The 26,462-nt window shown below is 37.5% G+C and overlaps 1 protein-coding gene across 4 annotated transcripts in view; it reads left to right on the top strand.

Annotated features, from left to right (window-relative positions):
• GSTCD (glutathione S-transferase C-terminal domain containing) overlaps positions 1-12,616 on the top strand; it is a 79,247-nt gene extending 66,631 nt beyond the window's left edge. For 3 of the 4 annotated variants that reach the window (XM_075421391.1, XM_075421393.1, XM_075421392.1), the window contains exons 10-12: positions 2,052-2,082; positions 6,219-6,288; positions 10,207-12,616. In XM_075421391.1, coding sequence (XP_075277506.1) covers positions 2,052-2,082; positions 6,219-6,288; positions 10,207-10,343 — 238 coding nt within the window. In that variant the 3' untranslated portion in view covers positions 10,344-12,616. The remainder of the gene's footprint in view (positions 1-2,051; positions 2,083-6,218; positions 6,289-10,206) is intronic. The other variant, XM_075421394.1, reaches the window with a different exon arrangement.
• Positions 12,617-26,462: the final 13,846 nt, after the last annotated feature.

The raw sequence follows: 26,462 nt of genomic DNA, 5'->3' as shown, positions 1-26,462 counted from the left end.
TCAGCAGACTTTATACCATCAACATTGCAGATACAGTATGTGGGGATCTATGTAATGTGCAGACCTTTAACCTTGAAATCACAAAGTTAACAGAAAACTCATGAAAGTTACTATAAGAAGGGGAATTGACATTTTAATGTTGGAGAAAAATGTAAGCAATCAGCTTAAAGAAATAGATCTGGTTTATAACACAGTTTACTGCTTGTGAAACTCTTCTGATTTATTCCCAAGTAGACAAGCTCTCCTGTATTTCAGTTCATATTTTTAATGCTTTATCGATGGACTATGTAGATACTTTGTCTTCTTCAAATCTGCCATGTTGGAGATACTTAGGTATATCTAAGGCTTAAGAATTTTAGTGACTTTGATATAAACAAAGTGTAAAAGGTAGGCATAAAGTGGCAGAAGATAGGCTAACAGCATTCTAAGGCAGAACTAGATGGGGGAAGAGGGTTGTGGGTTTTTTTTTCCGTAAAGCTGAGCTTTGCATTTTGGATGTCTGAGATGAATCAGATTTAATTCTACTAGGAATTACAACATTGTCTTAGGTATATATTTGCTAAAAGAAGAAACTGAAACATGCTGTCTTAAAAGGGATGAACAAACCTAAAAAAATCTTATCACAGAATCACAGAATGTTCGGGGTTGGAAGGGACCTCTGTGGGTCATCTAGTCCAACCCCCCTCCCAAAGCAGGGTCACCTACAGCAGGCTGCACAGGACCTTGTCCAGGCGGGTCTTGAATATCTCCAGAGAAGGAGACTCCACAACCTCCCTGGGCAGCCTGTTCCAGTGCTCCGTCACCCTCAGAGGGAAGAAGTTCTTCCTCATGTTCAGATGGAACTTCCTGTGCCTCAGTTTGTGCCCCTTGCCCCTTGTCCTGTCGCTGGGCACTACTGAAAAGAGTTTGGCCCCATCCTCCTGACACCCACCCTTCAGATATTTATAAGCATTTATAAGGTCCCCTCTCAGCCTTCTCTTCTTCAGGCTGAACAAGCCCAGCTCTCTCAGCCTTTCCTCATAGGAGAGATGCTCCAGTCCCCTCACCATCCTCGTAGCCCTCCGCTGGACTCTCTCCAGCATCCATGTTAAATTATTATTAATATAAATTATTTATTATTAAATTAAATTATTAATGTTAAATTATTATGCATCCATGTTAAATATTTTTCTCTAAGTGTGCTGTCACTGAAGCGTGTAGAGTGTAAATATTTAGAATTTGTCAGCTTGATAAACTTTGCATTGAACAGTGTTTTCTTAGTCAATATGATTCTTCCATCTCTTTGTGTGTGTCTAGTTTTGTTTTCTCTTGTGACACGGTAAAACAAATAAGTATTTTTAAGCCTTCTAAAGTTAGCAGGCATAGAGTGTTTCTCTGTTGACTGCTTTTAAGATTAACTGGATACTGTTTAACTTTTGACCAGTTACGTTTTCAGATCATGAAAACTGGAAATGCTCATAGGGTAGAAAACTTCTGTTGCTGTAGATGCTGCAAGAATGTAAATTATGGTTTTTTGTTTGCTAAAATTTTGAATCTAACATTGTAAGCCTATATGGAAAATTATCAGCCCTAGCTCGAGCTACATTTTAGAGTTTGCTTTTTCTTTTTTCCTTAGTTGCTGTGATCATAGAACGTGATAGCCTGCCAATATGCCCATATTCCCCATGTTCTGTACTCAGTTGCATTGTACGGTCACCTTACTTTTGTGATACAAACAAAATACATGCATGCATAGGGGTTGTGTATAGGTGACATAAAGAATTTATGTGACAACATGGAAACGCCAGTATATCTGTGTTAGCATTTATAATGATTTAAAGAAAGAATTTTTATGAATAATACAATAGGGAAAAAATAAGACAATACCAAATACACTTCTCCTTTTCTAGTGAACTGGAACTGTAATGGTTTCGGGGGGGGTTTTAATGCCTTTCTGTAGGATACACATATTGCTATTTTGTTTAAAATGTGTTCAAGTATGTAATGATTGCTTCTATTTTTCACCTCTGCGTCTTTAGATGTTAATTGAATGGGTCTGTTTTTCTTTTCAGTCATCAGTTCAAAGAAATTTTGTCCTACAAGGTATGAAAAGGGTTGGAGGGGGGCGGTTATGTGCAGTTTCCTGTGTTTCACTGGGTCTTCTTATCAAATGAAATATAAGTGGTTATCTTTTCCGTGCAAGGAGGAGCATGTGTTATGTGACATGTTCATTAGTAGTGCAAATGTCATTGTGTTGCTTTCTCTCCACTGTCCATTTTTTAAGGCTTTTTTTCTTCAGTCAAATCAAATGGTTTCTCCACAAAGGAGCTTTCTTTATCATAATGTATGAGCAAGCCGTTCCTAAGATACTTCAACATGTATCGGTTAACAATTACAGAATACCAATTTATTTAGGTCTTAAATACAACTGTTGATACTGTGGAAATGTCTGATCATTTTTTAGGTAAAATTACTGCTTTTGTAGATGCTATTTTCTGATAAACATTAGATTTCTCCTTCTGATTTATGTCTAGAAGGCTGGGCATAGTGAGTAGGAAGAGCTCATACTCATGAGCAAGAATTTTATAAAATATTGCTTTAAAAATGTTATTTGAAATTATTTTTTAAATATGCAAATATGTTTTAACCCTGGGGAGCCAGGATCTGTGTAGAGATAGTATTGGAGAAAAGTTGTAAGAAAGAATCAATGAGGCATGTAGATCTGGCAGAATGAAGACAACGGAGGAGTGAAAAAGGACAAGAGCAGAGAGATGGACAGCAGACGCCTGGTACTGATCTGTTAAGCTTTGTCGAGTGCATTTAAACTAGCTAGTGGTGAGCAACCAGAAATTTGGAAGTTAAATGCACTTAATGTGACATGGAAAGAAAATGTTTCCATTTGAGAGATGCAAGGCTGTATATAAACTTTACTGAGCTTACATGTCAAATCTTAGACAAGGGTCGTGGTGTTTACAATATAGAAATGAATTTTGGAGATGCAGAAATACGAGAGATACACGGTATTTCCACTATCCAGATGTTTTTTGGGACAGTGAACGTAGCAAAGATGCTATATGTTGCAGGAAAATTGAGCTTATTCTTTTTAACCTTCAAGTAAGAGGGCATTTTAAAAATTCAGAAGATTTCCAGCCATCTTATATAGAGAAGTGCAGTTATCTGGTAATACATTAATCTTATCTTCATGACAGTCTGCTTTATGTACACTTTACTAATTTATATGGAAATAAATGTCCGTAGATTGAGATAAAAGCAGCACAATGGATTTGGACCTGCCATTATTTTTACCCTTGATTAACATTCTTTTCAACACATTTATATGTTTCTAACACATAATCACAAAGAACTCAGGTTTCAGTTCAGAAAAAGTTTATTTACTAACATAGTATTAAAAGGAGACCTGTTGACAGTATAGAGGGAGATGATGTCAATTATAAAGTCAAGGATGCCTAGATTAGGGTAGTGTGTGTAATCTCATTAAAGCTCAGTGAATTTTTTTCTTAATCTGTTAATCCCTGGAGGTTTAAATCACAGGGTTTGTCAACGCTATAGAAGTTCCAGTATTTTATTATTTGTGTTGCAGAAGGGCACAGGGGGCAAGGACAATGCTAAAAAATATTGCTGCTCTTAATAATGTAAGAGTCTATGCAAACAGTCTAGGCTGGTTGGTGCCTCAAATAATCCTAGTTATAAATAACTTTTGTTATACAGCTAGCTATATGCATTTTTATATTTCGTATTAATAAATTGTTACAGGTTATTGGCTAGTAGCCAAAGCTGCCATGTGTTAGCCAGACGTTGTCTGTGTCACCGCCCTCCACTTCCCATTTTAAATTCATTTCTCTTATCTTTCGTTTTAGTGAGATCTAAAAAGACATCCAGAAGTCTGGCAATTCCAGAACTGTTTTGATGAGAACATTATGCTGTAATTCATTAGTTTATAGCTGCAAAGAATAAGGTTATGATAGCTGTAGATTTCTACAGTGATGCATTTTTGAGACTGTTTGTCAAGCCACTCTCCCTAGAACAGAATTGGAAAGTAAAACTGAAAAACTTTGCACGTACAGCTTTGAAAAATTAACAGGAATTGAAGGTGTGGATATTCTAGTAAGCAACTTAACTGTATAAGCACACACGAAGTTCGGGCAGTTTATAATTAGTATCTTCATTGTTTTAGAAATGCTTTTCTTCTAATTCTACCGACAGGCAATGTGACAATTTAATGACTGTCATGGGGAAACGATGCAATGATAACTTAGGCGCTAGTTTAACTTTTTGGATCATCTTAGAAGGAAGCCAAGGCATTAGAGTCAGTACAGATTTTCAGGTTAAGTAGCGAGGCTTACCTTGGCTCTGGTCTAGTCGGATGAGCTGAGAACCTGATGTTGCCAAGAACTGGGTTGTGTTGGGTGCCTGAAGGCTGGTGAGGGGTTCTGTGCTAACGTGGATCTTCTCCCTCTCCTCTGAATCTCTCTTTTTCTCCCCAAGCTGCCTGTCACTGCTGCTTCTCTCCTAACAGCAGCCATATTGCCTGTGGCTCTCCTTCTTCTCCGTTCTTCAGCAGTCACATCTGGGTTTAATGTTTTCAGCTCTTTTGCATTACAGAAATAGTCGCGTTTGAACTGAAATTACTGGGCATAACATGTTTAAGTCCTAAACATGTTATAAGATGTTCTTATTTTGTTTTGCATATTTCTTACGGAGCTGTGAGCTGCAAACCTTCATGTGAATGAGCTGTACTAGGGAACAAATATCCCTGCCTCAAGATATTGTAAAGTTATTTAAATGAGTAATATTGGAGTATCAAGTAGTGATAATATTTTATTTTATAATATGTGGGCAAACTTTTTTGTGGTCAGCTGTCTATTAAATTTATGAATTGGATGGAGTGTACTGTGGAGGCAGTTACCATCTTGATTTAATATGAAGATGGGATTTTATTCAGGTTTTATATGAAATGAAGACTTTGGATGCTTATGTCCCCCGAATAAAAAGCTGGAGTAAGTATCCTTACTTCAAGATACCGAAGGAAGCTGAAGTATCCTTGAGTGAAGTTGTTCTCTCCATCTGTTTCAGGAACCAAACCTTTAAAGTAATGATTTTATATCAGGAAAGAATTAAAAAAAAATAATTCTTTTTGATGCAAGACATATATCCTCTTTTCAGAACTATAGCTCTGGAAGCTTTGCTTAGCAGAGCACTTTTTGTTGTTGTCTATTTCTGTTTGCTCCATATGACATTGTAGGAGACTTGGAAATGTTGTATAGTTCTAAAATGGTTCTGATTTACTATGTCCTGTACTTAATATTGCAGCTGTCCCAAAGAGCACAGCTGTCATCAAAGCATTAATTTCATTGCTACACCTTCAAAGCTTTTTCTCTCACCATCTGGCTAACTTGCCTTCCTTGGCTTGGCTGGTCTTTGAGAAACCATTATGCCAGCATAGGCGGTGTTTTTTTGAAGGCAAATGAGGATGGGGTTCTGCCTGCTTGTGTAGTGATCTAAACTGGGAGTAAGGTGGTGGGGCTAACCCTCCACTGCATCATACCCCTGGCTGTCAAGACATGAGAAATCAACAGCAGCTGTTGTAGAAGCCTCTGCAGAAACTTTAAGTGGAATAGGGATAGTTTGAAAGTAAATAGTACTCATTTTGATGTAGGAAACTTTCATGTTCACAGCCAAGTATTTTTCGCCTTTAGGATCAATTTTACCTTCGAGATCTTTTGGGCTGGCAGAGCAGAGGAAGTTTGACCCACAGGGTGATTCCTCAGGGATTCAAAATCAGTGCAAGTAGTTCAAATCACCTATTTAAGAATTTTGTCTTGGCTGCTTGTTGATGCAGAGATGCTGCCCCATGATGACTGTGCCAAAAGAAGGCTGTGTTGCTCATCAGTAATTGAAGGCATAATTAGTCTGCAGTATGTCTTTGAAGAATGCTGTCTTGTATACATTGCATCCAGTTCAGGTGCTGCAGAGAATTAGAGGAAATTTAGCAAGAAACATGTGAGTAGAAATGTGGTTGTGGTGACAAACACTTGATTTACGCACATATTTACAAGCCAAAGCAGTATCAAAATTAGGATTTTCATGCATAATCTTTCTAGAAATAGTCTTCAACATGATAATGTTTTTGATATTTTTAAACATTTAATTAGATTTTTGTTACTTTATTTGGAAGAGGGAAATGCTGCTGGACCAAATTTCTTTTTTTTTTTTCCTAGGAGCATATGATCCTTTGCAGATTTGCAGATCAGACGGCTGTTCAGCTTCCACCTGAACGCAGGCTAATTGGTATGAATTTCTGCAGATGTTGTGTAAACTATCTCAGTAATGATTTTACTTTGATACGTAGAGGAAGTAGCAGTACATTTATGAACAGGTCATTAAGTTGCTGTCTTCACATAACACTTGAAAAATTTGAGTTTCTTCACATTTCACCTCTTGCTGTTCTGAACTATGGTATAGAAACTCTTTTCTTCTTTCAAAACTATCAATATGAGATAGAGGGTTTGCATTTTACTGATTTTTGTTGCTTCACCTTTTTTTTTTTCTTCTCCCACCATTCTCTGAAAAGAATGAGGTGTTTTTAAAGTTCACTAAAGTCCTGCTATTCCCAGTTTATCTTACATTAAAAGCACAGGCTATTTGTAGTAGTGATTTTCAGTGTGCAGCTTTTGTCCTCCTTGTAATCGCTGGTGATAACTCTCTCAGAAGGGCAAACGTAATGCCAACTGGAAACAATAAGGCTGAGTTGCAGAGGTTGGGCTACCTTTGGTATAGGTAGGCTTAAGAGCATACAAACCTATTTGGCCCACCTCATTATTAGAATCGTCATAATTTTAGAAAAAACACAGGAGGCTTCCTGAGATTTTTATTCTTTTTAATTGTGAGTAATATTTATAACCTGAACACTTTGCAAGAACACAGTTTGTCTTACCCCTTACCTGGGGTACCAGCCTTCCCGTTGAGGGGAAGCTAGTGTTATAGCTACAGCAGTGCATGACTCAATTTTTACCTTTCGGTAATCAGTTGTTTCAGGCTTGTAATTTATTGCCATTCTGAGTAAGAGCAGCTGCCTTCTGTTGAGTCATTTCTGTGCAATTAACAGCAGAAGTGTGTTGATCCCTGAGATTTTAGTTTCTTCGTCAGGTGTCAATGATTTCTGAGGAAAAGAAATACAAGAAGCTGTCCTTAATACAGTGGGAATTTCATTACTCAGAAGGACAGTAAAATACATAACACTTCAAATATTTGGAATAAGCAAAGCCATTTCTTCATTACGTGCAACATTCTAGTATGCTTTGACTTACAAAGGGGTGTAAAGTGCTCCTGTCTAAGTGTTCTGATAGAAGCTATAAACTAGCTTCCAGGTCAGAAAAGACAGAAGGGGCTGCGAACTCTCAGGATATACCTGTGCATTCTTGGCTTGCAAGAAACACTTAGAAAGCACATTAAAGCAGTAGTAGCAAATATCATAATGTTTTTAAAAAGCTTCATAAGTATTTCATATACTCACTGCCCAAAAAGAAAATAAGACAGATTCTGACGTAACTGTCTATTTTATAATAGATTTGTTGGCTATTTTGTTATCGTCATATTTGAAAAAAATTTTTTAAAAAGGGCAGAGTTCAGTTACCAGTGTAGCACCCCACGTTGTGTCCTGCTGCTTGCCAGCTGGACTGAAAATTGGAAAAGGACCCAAAAAACTTTTTTGAAATATAGCAACTTTTATCTGTTCTCTGTCTCTGAAACGGCAATTTTTTTTCACAAATTTAACTTTTATGTGCTTTGCCTTGACAGAAAAGCAAACATAAATCTTATTCCTCTCCCTTCCCCTACATCATTGCTTTTTCTGTTTTAAAGAAAGTTACTTTTTCTTTATGTTCTATGTAATACTAATCTGTTTCAGTGAAGATCATTCCTATTTCAGTGTTCTGTTTCAGCTTTGAAACTGGTTTTATGGGAATCTTGTTGGGGTACTTTTAAGTTTTGCTTGCAAATAATTGAAGATTGAATCAGGTCAGTATTACAGCCATGGTGAGATTTTTTTTTTTAAATTAATTTTGTGCAATGCATGGTCAGGTATTGAAAAAACTGTGTAATTTCATTTAATGAAAATATTGATGAACAGCTGGAGACTTTTTCTTTTCTGTTGTAAATGGTGGCAAAATGACTCCTGCTAGTTTCTGAATATTTTAGGATTGTGTTGTAAACTGTATTTTAGCAATTACCACTGAATTTATGCAGCTTCAGTGAAGTGACAAATCATTTTGCTTAATTACCCGAAAACCCCTGAAGTACTGAAGTACAGTATGCTGTCTGTGACTGTCATGGCTGCAATAACACATTTGTCAAAGGAGTTACCACCAATTTCTGTAGTATCGGTGAATGTAAAAATACACAGCTGAACCCAGGTCTGCTACACACAGCAATTCCCTCTTAAATGAACAAAATTCTGTTTCCCATTTTCACTGAAGATGTGTGTTTTATCCGATGTATGCAGCAGTGGGACCTGAGTGCAGACATACCGAATGGTTTTGTGAACATCGCTGCTGCCCACGTGATTTGTTCTGTCTGATCACAGAACTGCTCCGTGTATTTCACACGGTCTGACTGAGAGCACGCGGCGAACCAGGCCCCTGTTGCAACAATCGCAGCTCCCCTTAGTGTGTGCACTTTGAATAATAATGATATTGCTGTCAGTGGCAGGAGCGTGTGCATGCCATTTTGTTCAACCAACCGCAGAAGGTGATTTTCTATGAAACAACAAATGTAAAATAGTGCCAGAAGAAGTAATTTATAGAGATCTGCCCTGGTTGGTTGTATAAACTGGTTATTTCTCCCTGCAACATTAAATTCATACAGGGCTGAGTTTAAAAGTTCTTTTTCAGTCCTAACCTTATTGTTGTATCTCTAAATTGTCTCTTTCCTAATTACTACCCCTCTCAAATTCTACGCCACCAACAGAACAGAGTCCAAATGTCATAATGTTGTTGAAGTCCCAGTAGTGAATTTCTTTTGTAAATAAGGAATTAATCTGAGAAGGAGAAAATACTTCTGTCAGCTCACTGTGGAAAGACAAAATAGATTGGACTGACTACTGTATTAAAGTGTGATGTGCACCAGCTATTGTGAATTGTGAGGATACTGAGAGGCATGGTTGTGCCACCCACACAAAACTTCTACAAGCACTGAACAGGTGCATACCAGGGCTTGTACAGGCGCTCAAGCTCTGAATATATTCAGGGGAGAGACGTAGGCAGTTCCAGAGGGTAGTTTGGAATGACAGACTTGTATTCTGATGGTAAACAGAATGAGTGCTACTGTATCTTCCCTTCATCTCAGATCCCAAATATATTTAACTGTATGATATTGTTAGGAACAAGAAAAGAAGAAAGGATCGTTGGCTTTGAGACTGAAGCAGGATTGTGAGTTGAGACTGTATGACTATTAGCAATAAAACATCTCAGGGAGGTGCTAAATCTTTCTTGCAAGAGAGTAAAACTGCTGAAAATACGATCTGACAAATCAGTTCAATTATAACGAGTAAATATGTAAAGACAAATGGCCCCATCATCTTAGCATGGCTGTATCATAATACAAACTTAGCAGAAAAAAACCTTGAATTTATCCTTCCCATTTTTTCTGCAGGTAAATCTGAGATAAGATTAGCTTTCATTAATAATTTAGTATTTTTGTTTATAAGCAGTTACATTCATATGTCTCAAATCAATTACACTGGATTACTGTTTGGTATTTTAGTCTTTTATTGATATTCAATAACCAGACCTTTTCAGATTTTAGATGAAAAGTACAGGAGGAAAACAATTATGCTTATAAAGGGAGTAGAACTTTGGCAAGTCAGAGAGCTAAGGGGTAAACTAGGCATTTTTTTTCCTTCCTGTGGCTTTTACAGTAATGCATGGATTTTTCTGTAAGTTTTGAGAATACTTAAAAATAGTTGTGCTTGTCACATATCTCTACATATAAAAAGTTATTAATCCTTCTAATCAAAGATGTTATTTTAAACTATTAATGACTGTCTATTTGAAGTAGAACAGATTAAGATAGTTTTTTAAGTGGGTTTGGAGCTTACTTTTTAGATGACTTAACTGATGTGTTTTCGTAACATTGAATATTGAAATGCACGTTTCTGATGATGTTTCTACATTTTTAGAGTTTCCATGCTCTTCTTTGCTCTCATTTTAGGAAAGCAGTGTATGGGGCTTGTGGATCTGGATCGGGCATGGGCTGCAGAAGAACGTAACTACTCTGTCCAAGTTATATCTATGGAGCCAGAGAGCTGTTCTCCAAAGAACAATATGTTTGTGGGCATCCCTACTTAGAGTGTGAAACTTGCATTTGATTTGACATTGAGCATAAATCTTCAGTCCGTAATGACATCCAGCAGATACAAGCATAGCTGGGGACTAGACATCATGCATCTTGAACCCATTATGTTCGGAAAAGGAAGCAACACAAAAGGTCTTAGAAAGTGAACTGCATGCAGAGCATCACAAGTCATACTTGTAATGTGTCATTAAGCAACTTTTGGTTCTCTTACTGAGAGGTTTCTGGATCTAATGACTGTGCATGGAATTATCTGTAAAGGTTTAGAAGAAAGTTGGTGTCGTTGAAGGGAAGAGGATTTCCTTTTTCGTAAAGTTCTCTTGGCTGCTTCGAAATTGCATTCGTGGTCAAAACTGCGTTTGTGTTCATAAGCAGAGCAGTTACCAGCCAACAATGCAGATCACTGGAGGAACAGAAAAGATCAACTTTATGGTGTTAGTGAAGAAGGCTGTGCAACAGGTGGTGGCTTGACTTTGCTAAAGAATTCTGTACTAGTGTAGGAAGATTATTTTTAATGAAAGTTCCTCAGAATATTTCGGTCACCATTCTGCTTATCAAAAATGTATTCTAACTTACCAGTCTTTTTAAAAAGACTTAAAAATTATCTTTAAATATTACACAAGGATTTTGTAACCAGGCATTTGAAAGTGTGTTTCGTTAAAGAAGGCAAACCCCCTAATTATCCATTGGCCAGATAACGGGCGCTAGTGATGATGTCAACGAATGGATACTTCACTGCCACCTCTGCTAATTGAAGTGTATTGATTCCCATTCTGAAGAAACTTGCTGTCAGAAGACATTTTTAATGACAGTTCATGTGCCTGTGTACATCATCTTCATTGATTTTTATATTCAGTTTAAAATTTGAACAAAGTTGCAGTTGTGGAAAGTTGTGATTATTTTAAAAGATCAGTCACAGTTATGTTACTGTAAATTGAAAATGAATGTTCCTCTGTGCTCTGAGTAGACAGTTTTCTACCCGAATTTAAAATCATCTGTTGACACTAACACAGTGGAAATAGCTCCTAATGAGATTTTTACTGCATGTTTATAGGTTTGATACATTTGTGAATTCTGAAATGGATTAATTTAAATATATCTGAAGTTTGGTTAATGTGAACGTATCTTCAGTGCGTGTGGCAAACAGAAATACAAACGAGGTATTGGAGGAAAAAAGGGATCCTGAAATATTTTATTTTTCATGAAACTTATATCTATAAAAGATCTAAATACTTGGGGTTTTTTAATGTGAAGACTGAAGGAAACTGCACATGTATTTGGAAGCACAAAGATGAGCAAGTAGGTATGAATTCATACCTTTAGCCTGAGTTCTTCGGTAGATAATGACAGAGTACTTTTTCTGCAGGTTCTTATAGTTAGAGGAGTAACTGGAGGTTAGAAGAACGTATACCAAATACAAAATATATGGCAGTACCAATTGCCTCCAGGATTTTCTCTCATGCTTGCCCAAAGAGAACTCAGTTTTTGAGTTAGCAGTGTGTAAAATCAGAACGTTATTCATGTTTAATTACTCTATTTAGATCTCCAGATATTATGTCTGGAGTGAGAAAATGCCTCTTCATTACCTTTTTATGCTGAAGGAAGGACTCATCAAGGTGAGACACCTTATGCAAGCTTTGATGGAGTTTACAGTAAGGGTTTTCACAATGCTGTACTCCAGGCAAGGGGTACCAGTATGAATGTTTTAATTATGGAGAGGTTGAATATTTGGCATGGTCTGATGTTATGCAATTGTAAATAGCTTTCATGGAGAAAAAAAAATCTATGCTGTTACATGCTTCAAAATTTCTGCAATATCTGTCTCAATCGTCTGTAATAGTGTTTGGATCTACCAGAAAAGAAGGAATACGTTTGGGGTGTGCCACAGGGAGCATGTGTGCCACTGGATAAAAGATAAAAATGGCTTTTTTAACAGGCAAGACCAGTATCTCTTGGAAACAGAGGTGGAGAACAAGCTTTATTTGGACAAATGTTCAAGAGGTTCTTACGTACTTGGCACAGTTAAGTAGCTGACGTCACACAAGAATCCCAATACCAATCTCTATTTTGTTTGGGGTTTTTTTCCATTATTTTAAAGTACGTGTTTTAATATTAATGACACAGTTTCCCACAAGTGTTGCTTATTTGTGACTTAAATTATTTTATATCTGCCACCCCACATAGAACTAGGCTTCCCAAGAAGAAAAGGTTTATAGAAGGAAGGGAGAAAACCTGCAAAACCAATGCTGTGTTTATACGCATGACATCCCATTTTTCTTGGATGAGCCAAACTATAGAAAGTGAGTTTGTGACAGACTTTTTTTTCCATATGTCAGGGATATTTTGATGGAATCTAATAGTATGCATCATCTTGGTGGCTTACAGGATAGTGAAACTGCATCCTGTGTATGATACTGCTTGGTGACCTTGTCACTGGTGGCATCAGTGGGCTCTGCTTCTTTTCTTCTCAGAACAGAATCTTCCTCATGTCTAAGGATAGAGTTACCTTACTATGAGTAGTAAAGCCTGAACTCCACCTGAGGTCAACTGGTGTTTTGTTTATTGAAAACTGAAGAGAAGCAGATGGAAAAAAAAGCATAAAAATAAGATATTTTCAACAGCTGATAATGGCTAATTTACCACAGATTAAATTGCCACTCTGTACCATGTGCTTGCCTCTAGAAATGTGAGCTCAATTATATTAATTTTTAGGTATGTTCATTTGTTACATGTTTCCATATACATAAATGGTATGCAATTAATAGAGCGTAGAATTCCCCTAAACAAGGTGACTGGATGTCATGGTCCTGGTAAGTGAACAACTGCTGTGGTTTCTTCTAGCAGCTTGTAATGCAAAGAGCTAGCTTGATGTCTGAGATGCAGACCTGAATACTGTTTGTGTTTCTTACGTGTCTGGCCCCACTGGGACCAGCTGTAGTGTGAACAAAACGATGTCCTAACATAGTCATAATTTTCCTTTGTCTTGCCAGTCGTCTTTTATATTACCTGTCTAGCCATTAATGCTGGAAAAAGTAAGTTTATAACAGGAAACAGATGACCAAACTGAACTGAGCTCCTCTGTGTGTTGTTAGTCATCTGTGTGTACATGTATCTTTATTTTTGTTCTTTCATTTTGGTCTTTATCGTGTTAATTATCTGCTTCCTCAGTCCTATTTCAAGAGTTGTTAGTATTGCTATATTTAAGCATGGGGGGTAATAAACAAGGGACGTTCCGAGTAGGTACATTGTGCCCTCTAATTTTTCTGTGGCTAGGTCTTAACAAAAAAAAACAACAAAACAAACAAACAAACAAAACACATACAAAAAACAACAAAAAAAGTAATGTTGGTATTACTCTGCTAAACCAATCTATTCATTTTTTTTTTTCTTAAATGAAAATTACATGTGTTGTCAAAATTACCCATTGGTCCTTCTTACAAGGGCACATATAAAATGATTCATTTGTAGGGCTACCGTAAATTTTAGACGGATGTTTTCTGTTTCTGATTATTGCTTGACTTTCAGCTACCTGGTTTGAAAAGGCAAAATAATAATAAGCAGAAATGTCTTTTTAAATAGCTGTCTTCCTAGGTCACATGCTATGCCAGGTATTCTTATTGAAAAGTACAATTAAAAAAACCTGTATGGTCAAGTATGTACGCATGTAGGTTTGAGCTTTAAGTAATCTGCAGTGAAATGGCACACAGCTGATTTTATAATGGATTTTATATGCATATTATTTTGGCTAGACACCATCAGCTGCAGCTGTTTTCTGTCAAGATTTTGGTTTAGGATTAGTAATTTACCCTTTCAGTGAAAATATGGTTTTTTTTAAAGAGTATTGAGCTAGAAAAGCATTGCTTAGCAAAAGGTAAATGAGCAGCTGAAGTGTTGGTTTTAGTCTTAGTGCTTAGTTGCTTAGTTGTCAGCAGAAAGAAAAGCACAATTTTTTCCTTTATGTCTATTCAAATACTACTTTCAGTGGCTTTGTCTAGGAACATTGGCCTGTCATACCGAACTCCTGATGTACAATCTCAGGTGAAGTTCCTGTGATTTTATTACTAATTTAAAAATAAAAAAGTGATAACCTAGATATCATGCATGTCTATGTCTTGTGTCAGAAGAGTTACTTACATGCCTCTTTAATAAAATGAAGAAAACCTCAGAACTTTCCACGCTCAGACTTGCACCTAAGCTACCTGACTATAATGGTTTCCATTCAGTAGCTTGTCCTTAGCATGTTTCAGCTTATTACAACTATCATTAAAAGAAATTCAATTTCCGAAGTTAGTAATATACTAAGATTATATGCAAACAGTAAAACTAAACCAGTAAAACTAAACTTGTTTGTAGCTTTTAATTACTCAGAAATTTAATGAGTAATGAAGTGTCCTGCTCTACATTCTTCTCCTCAAATTGAATTTAAGAAAATAACTGTATTTTCAAAATTCCCCTGATAAGCCTCATAAGGAAGCCACTTAAGGAAGAGTGTTTAGAATAGTTTTGTAACAAATCACTCAGGTCATTTCTGAGTGAAAACAGAACAGTTTTTAAACTTTGTGTGTGTCAAGTGGTATATTTCCTTGTAAGTCAAAAAAATTTTACTTAAATGTTCAAAATTTTCACTTTTTTTTAAAGGTGCTAGTGGAAATGTTCATTTTATGGGAAGTGAGTGATATTATTTGAGTATTCTTGTTAATTAAGTAATCATTGATTCTAGAAATTAAATTATTGACTAATTCTATGCTTTTTCCCCTTCAGACTGTATTTTACCTGATTGTTGCTGATCTTTCATAGGTTTGCACAACATCAGCTGTGATGTAGCCTTTGAAACAGGTTTTCTAATGATGCAGTTTTACTAATACTGAATATGACTACTGATTTTAGTGCTAGTCCTTTTTTTGAAAAAGAAAAAATTTTCAGTGTCATTGAGAAATATGAACCTGTTGTATGAATTGAAATGTACGTGTATTGCTTCAGCAGTTTTACTGTCACATCCTTGTGATAAATTTGTCGTTCTTCTTTGAGTGAAAGATTTCCCTTCAGCGTTAAGATTTTGAAGAGCACTTACTCAGGATCCATGAAGGTTGAAATCACGGCTGCACTGAAGATGGCAAGGTCTCCATGATACTGAGGACAATAGGTTTTCATCCACTGACTTTCAAACACATGAAACATAACATTTTTATTATTTTTGTGTGCTTGAGCCCCTTCTGTGCATAGACTCCATTGTTGTATTTGAAAAGTTTTAAGGTGTTTCTATTTTAAAAACACCTGAGCTAGCTTCAAATGTAAATACTAATCTTTTGGGGGGTGAGGGGAGTTCAATTGATCTTTTGAGAGGATGAGTGAGATTTGGCTAATAGAATCTGTAATACCATAGTGGAGGTGTGACTTCTGCTGAAAGCTCTTGAACTGTTTTATGTATATCGGGCTTGAACAATGGCAGAATCCTGCAGTTCTCTAGGTTGCTACGGTAGCAGAATGGAGATGCAGTAGAATGGAAAATGAGTATGCAATACAGAGCTAGAACAAAAAATACCTGGGGTGAGCTGTTTGTACTTTCCCAGAGAAATGCAGCTGGTGGTTGCTGAGTGGAGCAGACGTGCAAGTGAGACAGGTCGTGGCGTAGGTAAATACCAAAGCGTAACAAGCAGCGATAGCCTAGCGAGGTGTACGACGTGTGCCCATTCCGATAGGAAACTTGCACGATGATTCTTTCAGCACTAAGGAAGCATTTCATCAGCAGGTTGTAAAATTCTGCAACTGTATATGGGCTGACTGTATGTAAAATGTATTACATCCCAATTTTATTTCATCTACCATGAAAATCTTATGAAATACTTGTACTACCCACTGATCAAAATGCATAGATAAACCACCTTCAGAGAAGAACCGTTATTGTTTCTCACTTAACAAATTGGAAGATTGAAAGATGCTGCTGATGTGGTGACATCATGCTGATGTGGTATCATTTGTTCTTTTCAGATCTGCTGTACCTACACACTTCTCTGCCACCTGTGATTTGGTTAGTTTGTGGCAAGTAAATTGGAGTGTAGAAATAATTTATTGCTGCTCATCATATTACTGCTGATACTACCTTTTTTTTTAATTGTCCCTTCTTTTCAATGGATGTCTTTTTGAGTTGGGAATACATTTGTCAACACTGGTGCCCAATATGGCATTGGTATATTGGTGAGGATTGAGTTACGTTTCTTGAAGCTTAGAGAAAAAGTCTCTGTTCTGTCTGCCTTCAGAATCAGACTGCAAGTAAATGGATGGTGGAGTCAAGAGAATCTTACATATGTGCGAACTAAAATAATGTCAATAATTACATTGTTATATATGTGATCATGAAATTTGGATAAACTACCACTTGGTATTTGCAAAAGGATTTGAAATAGATACAGCTTGCAGAAAAAAGGCATTTGTGCTTCTTAGCAATGTTCACTTCATATGCCAAAGCCAAAGTCTAATTTCAGAAACTGTTTTTAGTATTTTTGTGCACCTTAATCCATCACAAACATTAGTTTGCATTAAAATTCTTATACTTTTCGCAGTCATAAGTAATTGTCATTATATCTTTCTATTCGCGTGCTATTATAGGTCCCATTTTTCATGCTTTCCCCTCTCCCAGTGCTGGTTTTCCAACCCAGATCATTACTTTGAGTGTGTTGGAACAGCACTCCATGCATATTTTTAGTTGCTAACAGCTTTTTCTGAGCGTTAGTGTCAATTTATAATAGCATGCCAGTCTACTTAATGTACCCCTTATTCTAATATGTCTTTGTTGTAATTTTTAACATTTTTATTAGTATTTGGTTGCCTGTGCTGCATTTAGTGTTGTGACATTTCATTTAACATTATAATTAGAGTTTGAAGGTTTTTGGAAGGAATGTGTGAAGATAGAGTAAGTTACTGTACTTTGAACTGTTACCAGTACAACTGTGTTGTAGCTCAAACACCATCAATTATAGCAATATAATTCTAAGTTATATTCAAGAGAAATGTAATTGTCCAGTCATGGACACAAGAGACAAAAGGAAAATCACCTCCATTTTATGAAAGTAATAAAGAGGAAAAGGCGTATCTAAGGTAAACAATGCAAAAGTAAATTCATCTGTGCCATTGAACAGAAAACTCAAAAGTTAGCTTTCCTTTATCTCAGCATTGTCTTGATGCCCAACTTTTGATGTGTTTCTCAGTTTTAGTATTTTTTCTTTGAATTTCTGTAATTTTGTTCACCCTCAAGCAGTCTTATGTCAAAGGCCTCGGGCATGACTCCGGTTTCACATGTATCATTTTGGAATGATTAGGGCTTGATATGTCAGAACAAACGTTCCTAAAATGATGTTGCAGGTAAGAAAAAGGAGAGAGAATTTTTGCAGTGTCAGAGCTTGCGTGGGGAGGTGATACCTGTTTCTTAAGGAGGCTACAAAGTTAGATGGAAATCATAGACGTATCAGGTTGGAGGGCTTCCGAGAGGCCTTGCTCTGTGATTTTCCCAGGGATGGCAGTGAGGATGACCTGCACATAGTTACCTGTGTTGTCCTTCTTGCCAAAAGATTTACCTTTCTGAAATCATTAGGGAGCCTCCCTGGCCTTCACAAGCTTTCAAAGACAAGAGCAGGCTCGTGATGATGCCAGCCAGCAGTCCCAGTACCCTCAGATGTGTCCTGTCTACTCCTACGGACTTATGTATGAGTTAGAGAACAGCATCTAAGTGGGGGAGAGAATTTGTGGGGATGGTACTTTGGGAAATGTTAAACATGGAGGAAATGCATAAGTTTTCTCATCTATGAAATAAACGTGAACAAGTCTAAAATTGACATTTAATTTACTTGTTTTGGAAAAAAAAAAAGCCACACAGTAACTGCTCCACTGAGGAACATCTGACTTTTATCAGATGTTTTAGCCTAATACTTTCAAGAGAGCCAGGGTACTTCTGTGCAGGCATGTGCAGAGGAGCAGTGGGGTGTAAACGTGGAGAGCGAAGGGCGAGTTGAATGGGGAATGGTTATTTGAGATACTCCAGCTGTGGAACTCACTCCCTCTAGCAATTTTGTTTCCCTACCCCCCATAAGTTTGTAGAGAGGTTCTTTATTTGGTATTTCCTGGACTGTGGACCATTTCTGGGTTATCTATGGCTGTTTGAATTGATAGATGTAAGAGCTGCTTCTGTGGTATTTGTGACAAGCTGACCTACTCTTTGGTTGCATTCAGTCTATGTAAAAACAGATATTAAAACACAAGCATAAGGTGAAGAAAATAATGTAGGTGATTTTAATAGCTTGTGTACAAAGAACCCTATTATGTTGCAAAGAAAATACAAAAGTTGTGGTCTGGGATATCACAACCAGCTTAGTGTAGAACTCTGGGGGTGTTAATAAGTTTGCAAGCTTAAAGGTAAGCAATCGTTTTTATAATGTGCATGTTTCTTTGTGGCATCTGTATTTAGCCAGTGGAATTCCCCATGACAAACTATCACTGAGCCAGATATTAGATCAGGGTTTTAAATAGAGTTTTTTTAAATAAGGATAATGAAGTTATCCGTAGTTAAAATAGATGGTAGGGAAGGATCATGGGGGATGGAAGCCTCGTGTTTTTAGAACTTAGGCCAAGAACTTTGAGCCAATTGCTGTTCCTGAAAAACACTGGCACTGCTTTCTCAGAGGCCTCCGGTCTGGACCGCTGTTGGCAACCAGAAGAATAAAAGTTCTGATGCACTGTTGCAAATCCCAGGCGCCTTCCTTTAACTGAGGCCTGTGGTGGCTGACTTATTAAAATTAACTTTTATTCAATATTATTCTTCAACTACTAAAAGGCTGTTGAATTTCATAGCTTCTGGTTGTTAGGGTTTTTGTCCAGCTAACATTAATTTTTCTGTACTTCAGCATAAACTGTAGATTTCTTTCATGAATACATACCCATTTTCATACCCTGCTGTGTTACAGTTCCTGAGCTATAGTGCATATATATGGCTGTGGTTCAGTATAAGCTTGGGTGATGACATGGGCTGGTGTTAACTCCTGGTGTATTTTATTGACATTGCTTTCTTAAACAAAATCACATCAGCTATAGAATACGCACGTTGCCTAAAAAGCCATCAGTTATAGTAGGTGTGTGTAATTTTGCACATTGCTTTTGCATGCTTTTACCTAATTTTGTAGAAATAGCTAATGTTTGGCACCCATGAAGGTTGCTTTTATTCATCTGGCATGTTCCCATTGAAATACCCTTTTAATGCGGTCACCAACTATAGAAATAGTTAAACAATACTGTAAATGGACGTGTTTTCTTTGTTGAGATGATCGCTGACACACTGAATTCTTTTTGTTAAGTAATTTGACCACAATGATCTCTTTACTTTGGAAAAAGAAGAGGAAAAAAGCTCTAGCAAATAGATTTTCTCTCAGTTTTTGTATTTGCAGTGCTTATGTAGGGGGATATGATTAGAATTTCAGGATAAATTATGCAAAGTATTGGATGAAAATCAAGACTAAAATAAACATTGAATTCATCTTTTGCATTTGACCATTACACACAAACATTTGGTTATAAATAGATACCTCATCCATGCTGGAGTAACATTTCATGGTCAAAGTAGGATTCTGGAAAAGAAAATCCTTTTTAAAGTAATTTAAAGCAATTATGCAATTTGAAACCCTCGGTTAGTTTATGAATCTTTATTACAACTGGATTACTTTTATATGCTCTATAGTAAATACCAAAAAGCCCTCTGAAGTAAAACATGTTCCAGCTAAATAATCCTTGCTGAGAGAATTTGCAACTGCAGGTTTTTTAGCTCTTGATAATCTTACATTAGCAGGATATCTATATACTATTAGTATATGCAATAGCTACTGTTACAAGGATAAATGTCATTGACGTATACTGTCAACCTGACAGACATAAATCATCTAATTAATTTGATGTTAGCGCTTACCTTGCTTGAAAGAAGTGGGAGCATTCACATTCTGAGGATAACACAGCACCATTCTGTGTCTACCATCCTTGTTCAGAGTTTGCTGCTGTATGTAGAGATCCCCAGAAAGCACAGTTTTAAATTTTTTCAGGATAGTCAGCGTTGTGCATCTGATCTTCGAGAATGTTAGTGTCTTTCTGAAGGTTATCTGTTAACCATGAAAATGTAGGCATACACATGCACAAAATTGCTATGACTTAATACCTACCCTTGTCTACAGAGAAGAGTCAACGCAGTGCAGAAAGCGGTAAGACAAAGTGTTCAGCTGTTGCTCTCAAGCTGCTTCTGAACAGTAACGCTTTATTCCTAGGCAATCAAGTCCACTAGACTCATACCTTACATGAAGCACAGCAGTTTTCTCTAAGTGCTGCCTGGCTCTTATAGTTGTATGCACCTTCCACACATTCAGAAAGTAGAAAATATGTTTCTTTACTCAGTAATTTTCTGGTTTGAACCAAGAAAATCAAACCTGAAGTTGACACCCATGAGCCAAATGGGAATAAATGACTAAAAGCAGTAAATGCCAGGAGGTGCTAGTTTAATTCTAAGCTATACTCCAAATCCTGTTGTGCTGTCACTGTGTGAAGAGTGAGAAAATCAGTCAGTCTTTTACATGTAGGAGGATTCTATAGAAATTTCTGTGACCTGTCTGCTTAATGAAACATGTCCCTGGTGCACACTGATGCAGTGGTTTTTTGGGTTGCATATAATGTAGCGAGTTGCCCTATAAGCGTGCACACCTAACTTACTGTTCATGTCAGTAGTGCTACTGATGTTGGGGAAATGATTCATAAACTAAATTAACTAAAAGTTCAGTACAGCTAGGTTTGGGTTCAAATGTTTGTTGGTATGAATCCCAAAATCATAAGCCTCTGGGAGCCAAGAACCAGCATCTTTAATGTCATTTACAGTAAAAACAAATCTGATCCTTGAAGTGGCCTTCCTTTGATTAACATGTTTAAAATCTATTCTTTTTTCCTTATACAATCATTGCCTTTAGTTTCAGTAGAAGTGGAAACTGAGTATTATGCAGGCTTGACAGTCTAATTCTCTGATGGGCAGCTGACATTTTTTAACTGCACTCAAAGGAAAAATGACACCTCATTTATCTGGATAGTTTTCCTCTGTCTTTGAGAGCTGACAGTTTGTCAGTTTAAAGGTGCAGCTTTTACATTATTCAGATGATTGCAAAAATATTTGAATAGTTCAGGCTATAGTTCTTGAAGGAAGGTAGAGGGTTTTTTATAGACACTTTCCTGTCTGTCTTTTCAACTCTAATACTTCCCCAACTTGACCAAGCATATTTGTCAGTCATGGTTATTTATGTATTAGAACTAAAAAGACGAGAATAAAATGTACTCTCTGAAATGTGACGGAAACCAACTTTATCATTTTGTCCTAGTTCCATCTGTCCATAGAACTGTTCATTAAGTCTATCATTAATTCTGTTACCTGTGGCTTCTGCTATTTAAAGCTCTACAGGGCCCTTTCAAATTTGAATTGTATTTCATTTGTCCTAGAGCATTTTGATATGGTCTGGTCTGCAAACCAGTTTTTAAAATTGTCGACAGATTTGCTTCAGTCTCTTTCCTAGGTTCCCGTCTCCGTTGATGCAAACTGTTACAATTTGTTTTCTAGTCCAGAAATTCTCTCACTTTTCCTTCTGCAGAATATCTTCATTACTGATGGAAAAAGCTTCTAGTCTGGTGCTCCCAGTCCATCTCAGCCAGAACTATTGTATTTCTCTACCTTACGATAATCACAGTTCAGGAGAATTCTGGTTTATTTCAATAGTTCAGGCATGTGTCAAATTGTATTTTAAAACGGAATCCCTAATTTATTGACTCCTCTCAAAAGATATCCATGAAAACCCATGGAAGTCTTTAGAAGTGTTATTTAGATTGACTTAACTGTTTTTGAATATACAGCTTCAAGAAAAACATAGTACAAAGTAAAATTGAATGTTACTGCATTATTTTATCAGAATGTAGAAGAATCAGTAAGCGTCTACCAAAACCTGTAGATAACCCTGAAACTGCTTCATTTCCTTTCATCCTGAGCACTTAAACCCATCTTAAATCTTTTCCATCCTCTTGTCTCTCACAATGTATTTTGAAGATGTGAATTTCATGCACGTTTCAGTCTCTCAAATCCTACCTAATGAAAACCACAAACAAAATCTGTAATGCTCAAAGGCATGAAAAGGCTCAGAAGCAGCTGTCTGTGCAATAATCATCATACCAGTCATGTGCTTTATTTAACTGTTACTACACTATACTTCTATGAGATCTTTTTGGGTTTTGACTTAAAACATACAAAAACTTTATTGGTATAAATTGTTAGTTTCACAGAGGTGTGAACTGAGTCCAGTTCAGTTTAACATCTTCATTAATGATCTGGATGATGGGGCACAGTGTACTCTCAGCCAGTTTGGCGATGACACAGAACTGGGAGGAGAGGCTGATACACCACAGGGTCAAGCTGCCATCCAGAAGGACCTTGGCAGGTTGGAGCAATGGGCTGACCAGAACCTCACGCAGTTCAGCAAAGGAAAGTGCAAAGTCCTGCGCCTGGGGAGGAGCAACCCCATGCACTATCTGCTGAGAGCTGCCAGGCTGGAAAGCAGCTTTGCAGGAAAGAGCCCAGGGGTCCTGGTGGAGACAGAGCTGAACAGGAGCCAGCAATGTGCCCTTGCTGCAAAGGCAGCTAACAGCATCTTGGGCTGCTTGAGGAGGGTTGTTGCCAGCAGGTCAAGGGAGGTGATCCTTCCCCTCTACTGAACACTAGTAAGGCCATACCTGGGGTGCTGCATTCAATTCTGGGTCTCCCAGTACAAGAGATATACCAAGCTGCTGGAGACAGTCCAGCAAAGGGCTGCTAAGGTGATTAAGGGACTGAAGCATCTCTTCTGTGAGGAAAGGCTGAGAAAACTGCGACAGTTTAGCCTGGAGAAGAGAAGGCTCAATGGGGGAGTTTCATCAATGCAAATAAATACCTGTAAGGAAGGCGTAAAGAAGATGGAGCCAGGTGCTTTTCAGTGGTGTCCAGTGACAAGACAAGAGGCAACGGACACAAACGGGAGATTCAATCTGAAGATCAGGAAACACTTTTTCACTGTGAGAGTGACCGAGCACTGTCATAGATTGCCCAGAGCGGTTGTGGAGTCTCCATCCTTGAAGCTGTTCAAAAGCTGCCTGGATATGGTCTTGGGCAACCAGCTGTAGGTGATCCCGCTTGAGGAGGTCGGTTGGACCAGATGACCTACAGTGATCCCTTCCAATCTCAACTGTTCTGTGATTCTGTGAAACAGTGATAGAAATAATCAGCTGTCCACACTGTTTTAACTTCTGAAAGTTCTTTCAGAGATTGCAGTTAAATAGAGTTAAACAGAGGAGCTGGGTCAACAATATCATAACTATATGAAAACTGTCCCTTGTAGTATCTGTAGTAGGTTTTCTTGCATACTAGTCCCCCTTGGTATCTCAGAATGTACTAGGAATTTTCTGTATGTCAAAACAAGACGGAAATTAAATAGGGAATTCAATCAACTGAACAAGCCTGTTTTCCTCTTAAGAATAACAGTTTAATTAATACAAGTAGTTCTAGGTCGTTTTAGCAGCAGCCAATACCGGAGGATTCATCTCATTACACGGCTATAGCTCAGCTCAGGCAAGCAAAGCTACAGCACTTGAAACCAAATGAAACAGAGGGAAAATCAGGACCCAGAGTGATTTATATATTTTGAGCTAATTTCTTCCATCTTTGCCAGAATTTGTGTAGCAATTCAGGTTCAGTATGAAAAAAAGAAAATCTAAAGGAAGGATCAGGTTAAAGTAGTGCTTGATCATTTCTTTCTGGAAAGTCATGTCATAATTTATGATTTATATAGGTAGTCTGAGCAGCATACCTGTATTAATATATGGACCTCCAAATTTTTGTCTGATATTGGCAATGAGCCCAAGGCATGGGGAAAAACAAGGTTACAAAAACTGATAGTAAAGGCTGATATCTTAGGCTACTGTAAATCATTTCCTTCTGGTTCTGTATCTCCCAGTGTATTTCTTGCTGTGAGGAGTGTATTTCATGAGCAAAAACAATTGAATCCATGCTGCACCAGATTATTTGCTTGCTTTGTCTTAAAGACAATTCTGGTAACTTTTCAGGATGATTTATGGCTGTTTCTTCTATGTTAAAATTCTTACGTTGCCTGCAGTCTGGGCTCATGAAAGAGAAAATTCACATGAAGTTCATAATTATTTCAGGCAATATACAAAACAGTTGGCCTGCTTGATTCAAATCAGTTTACATTAGAACTTGGTCAAGAACATGTCTTTGTGGAGATCTCTTCTGTTAACGTTGCCTTTTTCTTTTGTTAAAGTTATAGAAGAAAATGTGAAGTTAAGTTTGGTATCAGCTCACGTACTTGTGTTTTTTTAATTCTTAACAGCTTTTTTAATGGTATCCTCTGCATGACATATGTTACTCTTTCCATTTTGTTTTCTTTATATTTTCGTGTAGTTACAGATAGTAATCTGGTGATATGATTTTTGCTTTTTTTTTTTTTAAAGAATCTGTGATTAGCCTTTAATATTGTTCAACAGGGCTTTTATGCACTTCTTGCCCATGTAAAAGACAGCACACTGTTGATTCTGAGTGTTGCCGAGTATGTGTATTTTCTTGCCATATATGTAATATTTCTTTGGTAATTTCCACTCAGGCTAAATGTCTTGATTGTGCCTCAGTTCTGGTCTCTTCACTCCGCCAAGTGCTTGCGCATGTAGCGCACGGAGATGATGATTTAGGTGACAATGTATTAGTGATGTATAGAACAGTTTTGTTGTGTTCAAGCGTTTAGTTTGCTGAGGAAGGAGACGTGGGCCTTTGGCTGCATGGTGTAAAACTGGGCACGAAAAGCTGTAGTATGATCTGCAAAGCACATGCTGTAAAGCTTTAGGAGTTGCATTGGACTCAGTGCATTACTGGAACAGTAGGACCTTACAAAGATTATGTGGAAAACGCTGTCACAGAACCCCAGCTAAGCCCGGCTCCATAGGAAGCCTAGCCCTGCCCCCTTTTCACCGAGCCGGTTTGTTGTGAGGCTTTCCCACAGGCTGACTGAACGAGAGCGGCGAACAAGGAGAGCTAACTGGCTGAAACAACCTGGAGTAGGTAACAATGCTGCTAACGTCTCGTTGGCAATCTGGTTGCGTAAAATAGTTTCTCAATCATTTATTCAACATGTTCGGCATCAGAGGCCATATGCACATTTTCCTGCTCAGGCCGTGAAGGCATTCACAATTGTTTCACTTGCATGTGGAACTCATCCCAGTTCCACCATCTTACCTGCCTGCAAGTGGGGATCCGTGCAATGTAGTTTCTGGGCCTGTCTGCAACAGAGTTTCTTAAGCCCATGTTGTCGAACAGTTGCATCTCTCTCATTGCCGACATCACTGAGAGATGCAGGGTGCACAAGGCTGGGATTAGTGCAGGCAGTTGAGCACCATTTTTTGAAAGTTGGCTGTGCTGTCCCTCCCCATCCTGCTGAAGATGTCTTTTACATCAGTTGCAGATTTTTCTGCATTCGATGATTGTGTTGCAAGTGAAGCCAACTAGACCGATTCCCTAATGTTAAGTTTGGGGGATTAACATTCTGATCTCCTATGCAAAATCCCTTTGGTACAAAAATTGATGACAAGGACAGTTAGAAATCTGTTTAAAAGGCATATGCAGAAGGGAATATGAAATTTCAGTGGGCTTTGAAAGGTAAATTATTGTTTATTTATGGGGAAAAATAAACTCTTTACACTGTAATGAAATGCAGGAAACTTCAACACAAATACCACTCAGTTTTTAAAGGAGGATCAAGTATGTGTGGAAAAAGCTTACTGGAAAAAGCAAATAAATTTGGGAGACCTGATGCAGAAAAAGCATTTGAAAGCTTTTGAATTAGTATTTCCAAAGCACAGTGTTTATCTGTACAGAAGGGAATTTGATACTACAATGTCTGATAGTTTTGATGACTTTCCTACCCTTTCAAGTAGGTTTACCTAGGAGGGAGGTGGAATACCAGGATTGATTTAGCTGACTGAATTGCTGGATTTTCTTGATACCTCACAGTTTTCTTATTAGC

This window comes from Opisthocomus hoazin, chromosome 5 (genome assembly GCF_030867145.1).
Source record: "Opisthocomus hoazin isolate bOpiHoa1 chromosome 5, bOpiHoa1.hap1, whole genome shotgun sequence".
Taxonomy (NCBI): Eukaryota; Metazoa; Chordata; class Aves; order Opisthocomiformes; family Opisthocomidae; genus Opisthocomus; species Opisthocomus hoazin.
This window is presented reverse-complemented; position numbering and strand designations above follow the sequence as displayed.